The sequence below is a fragment of the Gymnoscopelus microlampas genome, assembly GCF_963454915.1.
Source record: "Gymnoscopelus microlampas genome assembly, chromosome: 21".
Lineage (NCBI taxonomy): Eukaryota > Metazoa > Chordata > Actinopteri > Myctophiformes > Myctophidae > Gymnoscopelus > Gymnoscopelus microlampas.
Genome location: NC_139958.1, coordinates 4,674,491 through 4,681,126, shown reverse-complemented (window position 1 = coordinate 4,681,126; position 6,636 = coordinate 4,674,491). Strand labels below are relative to the sequence as shown.

General features: G+C 39.6%; 1 protein-coding gene across 1 annotated transcript; it reads left to right on the top strand.

Annotated features, from left to right (window-relative positions):
- Positions 1–1,496: 1,496 nt before the first annotated feature.
- On the top strand, positions 1,497–5,041 carry LOC311037358 (interleukin-1 beta-like; the record flags this gene model as incomplete). The annotated part of the gene is made up of 6 exons (XM_084046484.1): positions 1,497–1,531; positions 2,119–2,146; positions 2,695–2,926; positions 3,699–3,881; positions 4,507–4,634; positions 4,826–5,041. 6 exons carry the CDS (start codon positions 1,497–1,499, stop codon positions 5,039–5,041), a joined length of 822 nt encoding a protein of 273 aa, XP_083902610.1.
- Positions 5,042–6,636: the final 1,595 nt, after the last annotated feature.

Here is a 6,636-nt window from a genome sequence, read left to right as displayed (position 1 = left end):
AAGGTCGAAGACCCCTGCCATATGGGAAGGATATGCTAGATACCTTTTTGTAGATCAGTCTTTTTCCCCCTTGATATTAATAATCACGGCGTCAGTCTCCAGATTTCCCAACTTGGCGTATATCGCAGCGGCCTCCCTCCTTGTGTCCAGACGCTCATCATTGTCAAATACAAACCCCTGCAAGGCCTCTCTTATCCCAGCATAGCTTTCACGAAGAGTTCTTGTTCAGTCCGCTCTGGCAGACCATCTCGTGTTGGAAAGGGATATCAGTGTCAGCGTGACTCAGCGCCATGTCACTGCTGGTGAACACTTTATTCCACCGGTGAGTTAGCTGTAGTATACAACCCTCGTAGACGTATTTACGATTCTGACGTTTTCAATCTACGTCAGAATCGTAAATACGTCTACGAGGGTTGTATACTACAGCTACCGGTGAGTAGAAGCGGCACAAAACGCATTTAATGATTGCAGTGTCTCAAAAAACTGCCCTGCTTCCCGACAACTGTTTTCAATGCAGTTTACACCCACCAAATTTAGGGAATGTGCAGCACAGAGGATGTAATGGATTAGCGGGTGGTCTTTCTTGAGATGGGCTTGACACCCATTGTATTTCCCTCACATGTTCGCTGCATTATCATAGCTTTGGCCACGGCAATTTGAGAGATCCAGCCGCAAATCACAGACCATCTTCTTGATACAGTCAGCCAGACTTGAACCAGTGTGACTGTAAATGGGTTCAAAGCCAATAAATCGCTCTAGTACTTCACCTTCCCCATTCACAAAGCGGAACACAAAAGTCAGTTGGTCCACGTGAGACATGGTCAGGTGTAGAGTCGACTATCACAGACAAATATTTAGCTTTTTGTATTTCTGTGTCAATTTCATTCTTTGTTTTGTCACCCATTAAGCCAATGAATTCTTCACAAATAGTTGAAGACAGATAGGAGGGTTTCCCACGCCCCTTCATGCCACACTTCTCCAAATGTTCCCTTAAAAAACGATCTAACTGGGATATCACCTCTAAAATCCCAAGGTAATTACCTAGCTGTAGTTTACAACCCTCGTGGACGTATTTACGATTCTGACGTCTTCAATCTACGAGAGTTGTAGGGTTCACCCCCCAATGGCCAGCTGGACTTTCTGCACTATGACCTGCAAAGTACTTCAAAGTTTGAATCAGCTCATCATCTCCACGGAAAGCAAGCCCCCTCTCACAAAGGAACTTAACGTCTTTCCAGGAAGCATCCACTCTCAGTGCCAATGAAATAAAAAGCACAATATGTTCATACTGTGCCAGCAATTTCACAATAAATAAGAGCCTCTGTCCAAGGGCTTTAGTTTCAGAGCGCCTGTCTGTCTGCATGCTGTGTGCTGTGTTCTTATCGATCAGGATAATACAGCTGTAGACTAGATCTGATCTTTTTAAGTGACTGTTATAGTTGGTGTCTCGACCCGTCCTAATTGTGAAGATCTAAACATCCTTTTCTACTATCAAAATGAGTGACTTTGATTTGTCCCAGGCTCTGGAAAGGTACGTTTATATTAAGTAGATCCCCTTTAAAGATGTATCACTGCTGTACATTATATGCATTTGTAATATGCAGGTAGCTGATATATTGCACTTTTACCTTAGCGCTAGGTATACTCTTGGTTGCTTGTTTTTTGCAGGAAATGCACTTAAGACTTCTGGTGATTAGTAGTTTTCGTTCCCTACATGTTGAATACACTTATTGTAAGTCGCTTTCGATAAAAGCGTCTGCTAAATGACTGTAATGTAATGTAATGTAATAATTTGTGTTTCACGTATTTTAGCTTTTTGATGCAAATTGATATACGGACCTGAACATTTATTTTCTGTTTGAATTTCTGTAAAGAGCTGGAGAAACCCTGAACAAACACTCTGTAGCAATGATTACTATCAGAATATAGAGCTATTTAACACTTATTCTAACAACAAATACCATACAGCACTTTTAACTAAAGGTTGAATGAATGCAGATGGAGTTCAACAAACATGTGAACCCATTGCTTTTAGTGTTAATGCTTCACATTGTTGTATTTGCAATGTTGTCCCGAGGTATTTTAATAATGATGGTTTTGGTCTGTTTTCTATTTCAGTTCAACTGAGGACACCTGCATATTTACGGTAAGTTGGTGCATTATCTCATTAAAGGTTTTTTATCTCTTAAACGGACTTAAGTTACAACTGTACGCTTTTGTACGCTTTTTTCTGTCTACAACAAATTACTTTGCCTAAAAAAACGTGTCACGTTGAATAGGCATGCTTGGGTTCTAGTGGTTAAATAGGCTTCAGACTTTTTTTTGCCATGTGTATTGTACCAGTGGAAGTGACGTGGTTGAAACACTCTTTGCACCTTAATCTCATGTAGGCTACAACACGCTAATATTCCTTTAATGTCTAATATCAAATACAGTATATACTTAATGTCTAATATCATATACAGTATATACTTAATGTCTAATATCATATACAGTATATACTTGCTGCTATGTTGATGCACCTTACGTCTAACCTCATGTACATACCGTATGGGAAGGATATGCTGTGTATGTATATAGATACCTTTTTGTAGATCAGTCTTTTTTCCCCTTGATCTTAATGATTAGTTGATGTGTACTAACTAGGGCATACAGGATGAGATCTTAATGAATGATTTGTGTTGATGTGTGTAGGGCGGTGTACAGGAGGAGATCCGGAGCGTGGACGTGGGGTTGGATCTGGTGGATTACATCCAGCGGCCTATCAGCATTAGGGAGGCTTTACCAGGCTATATCAGCGTGAGGAGGATCAGCATGAGGGGGATCTCCATGTTGGCGGTGGCTCTGAAGAGGATGAAACCGTTCAGAAACGCTGCGTCCTCCGATGAGCACATGGACATGATCAGCGTGCAAGGACTTTTAGACGGTAGGACAGTGATTCTTAAATGTTTTTTTTAAATGTTCTAGAACTTGGACCTGAGGGCCGATTCCATACAAATGTCAACTAAATCAGTAGTTCTCAAACTTTTTCATGCCGATGGACCCCCAAAATGATATGTATTTGGCCCCCAACTCAAAATGTTTCGTGCCAGGGACCCGCCCAGAAGAGAAGATTTCTGTAACAAAATTAATTATTCAAAATGTTCACAACACCTAAGATTTTTCAAAAATGTTCAAAGATAGCAGTTGTACAAGCTGGCAGCGCGGTACGACGCTTGTATCTGCTATTTTTGAGAACCACTGTTCTAATTCCTATATTTATTTACTGTACACCATTTTTCTCAAACCATTGCTTCTACGGGGTCCCTGGAACGAAATAATTTGAGATGGGGGTCCGCGGCCAAATACATATCATTTTGGGGGTCCTCGACATGAAAAAGTTTGAGAACCACTGTTATTGCAACATACGTTTTTCAAAAAAACAATTTAGAAGACTTTTAGAATTTTAAAAAATCGGCCTTAGGTCTAGGCCAATCTACAAGCTCACGGTTGAACATTTCTGCATACAATGACATGCCTAAAATAGGGATGCTAGGTTGACAGTGGTTGACACCAGCCCCATGGCAAAGGTGTTAGGTGTGGGTGTTAGTGTTGAAACAATTCTCTAGCATTTCATGAACTCCTTAACCAACAACAGGCTTGAATTTGATTGATTCCACTGTGTGTCTAAAATGAGGCTTTTCTTCTCCTCCATCCAGACACAGACAACATTGTGAGGACCATTCATCAGGACGTTCATAGTTCATCCAGCAAGAAGAAGATACGCTTCCGTCGCAGGACATTTGAGGAGTGTACTCTGTCTGACACCAAGCAGAAGAACCTGTTCCAGTTCAACGAGAACCAACTACTGGCCACCACTCTCAAAGGAGGATCTCAGAAAGGTACAAGACAAACTACACTTTAAAATCATATATAATTTAACATTTTGTACCACGTTAATTATCTGTTGTAATTCAACATTTTGTATTTTGAAAAACAGAAAATTGCAAGCACTACTCTTAAAGGGCATGAGAGCCTATAGGCTGATTTTGTCGTTCGTTTTGCGGTTCAGGGTAAACTACAGCAGATTAAATACATAGCAGGCTATAGCAATGTAGCTGCAGCTCATAACATTAACAACGGGTGTGCTAAATGTAGGTTTGTCTACATCACAGAGCACTATGAGGTCAGTCTTAGGTAGCTCTCCACCAAACAGTCGGGAGCTCAGTCGGTTGGAAGTGTAAACAGTTGGAAGTTGGAATGCACCTGAGAGCCGACACCGAAAAAAAAAGGTCTATGGCTTGATGTCTTTTTCAACAACAAACCCGCTGCCACTCCGGCGGTCGAAAGCCGGTCGGCTTTGAGTGTACCCACCCCAGTGTAGGGGGGAAATCATTATAGCCACACAATCAGCCTAGGGTTTCATTAGTCAGGAAGAGTTCTTAAAGTATCCTACTTGAAAAGTTAAAACATGGTAAACAATAAACATGCCCGTCTGTCTGTCTGCCCCCCTCTCTCTCTCTTTAGTGAAGGTCAAGCTAACACGGTACACATCAAACCATGGGAACATGAGGCCCGTGGTCTTCACCATCGTCATCAACGACATCCAGCATCACATCTGCTGCTCTGGGCAGGAGCCTGTCTTGAAGCATGAGGTACATACTCATATCTTTTGTGTGATGCTGTAGTATGATCCAGTAAGGCCTTCATTTACGTGAAAAAACTCAAAGTTAGAATATGGAGATAAGACGTTTCTGCCCGATAGCAACGATATAAGTCTTTCAGTTGTTAAAGAATATGGATATAAGTAATAATGTCTGTCTGTCTGTGTCTATTGTCATGACAGGCGTGTTCTGAGACCAAGTTAGAAGAACAAGAAGAGCTCACTGCAGGAGGAGACACGGATCGCTTCCTCTTCTACATGAAGAAAACCGGAAGCCTTACCACCTTTGAGTCGGTGAAGCATCGTGGCTGGTTCATCAGCACATCTCTGGAGGAAAATCAACCTGTGCAGATGTGTAAGAAGGACACCACGAGTCGTGACATTTACTTTTCAAAGTGATCTCCTAGTGCTCTCCTAGCCATGGGATGAATGATGTTACAATGCATTTCATTCCCAAGCGATGGGATGTTACAATGCATTTCAATGGACTAATAGGCTTTGGTGGGAACTATTTCCGGGGGACTGACTTTGCCAACCAATAAGGGCAGAGTACTCCCGAAAAACTGAACCAATCAAAGCAGCGTATTCCAAAAAAGGAAAAATACTTCCCATGGAAAGATAAAAGTAAAAATGAGCAGCTTTATGAATGTAAGGCAGCCACTGATAACTTACAGTTTTTGAGGTCAAGGACCCCATAGCTGAGAGAGAGATGAAGCATATTATACATATTGTATAACACCCATTCTTAAGAATTGGGACAAAACCTTAATATTTATATATACTTCAATTATGCCGGGAAGATATATTTTAAAAGATCAAAGTGTTGACAGACAGTGATCTTGGACAAAACTTTAAAGGGCAAAAGCTTTTTATAAAAAAAACACATATTAAAGATGATATTAATAGTACATGCTTACACCTATGTTATCAGTACACATGGTTAGTTTATTTTCATGCTTTTAACCAAAAAAATTAAAACAAATGTTTGAAGGGGGAAAAAAACATACCAAAACCTATGTAATTCATATATATAAATCCTTTAAGAATATATTTTCACCAAACTTTCTTTTTAAATTAGTGTGTTAATAAAGAATAATTTGAAATGTTTTGGTAGGACACGAGTCCCTGTTCTGGGGAGAACATTCAGCAAACATATCAGATCTACAAGCTCACAATGTGTCGCACTGCAACACATTCACTCTGAGTGTACACCAATACATTAGTGTTGGACTCCAGTGAAAGTATATATTTTTTAATATATTATTATTATATTTTTTTACATATTATTTTGATGTGTTCTCACGTTGTGCATATGAAATGTATTTCTCTATGACTATATGAATGTGTGTTTATTTAGAATTTCTTTCTTTGTACTTATTTAATTGTACTTATTTAATTTATTTAATACACATTTTTAACAGTGGTTGGTGAATGGTGAGCCTCATTCACGTTTATGAACTGAGTGATCTAGTGTACCTAGTGTACACTAGATCACTAGATCTATTGTACACTAGATCACTAGATCTAGTGTACAATAGATCTAGTGATCTAGTGTACACTAGATCTAGCAAATATGTGCCTGAATAAATTCAGGACTCTGAAAGGTAATGGAACTTCTACTTACATTGACGCCACCCAGTGGAGCAGCCTGGACACTGCAACCAAACTTGTAAACAGTCATGTCTGATGATGGAAAAACTAAAGGTTTATGAAATGTAAGATTGTTGCCTTGTCATGTATTTACTAGGTAGTATTGCCAAGCCTTGACTTACGACTTGTAAAACTGTATTTATTGTTAAGCTGTGAAAATGTAATTAAATCCTTTAAAATCGAAGAGGTTCCAGTCTGATGTTATCTTATGAAACCTTTTTAATTTGCAACACAATTTCATACGATATGTAGTGTGTGTCCTGTCCTAGAATGGCTGTGATATAATATTACACAGGCCATCTTCAGTCGTGGAAAAAGTACTAATTAATTTTTACTTAAAGGAC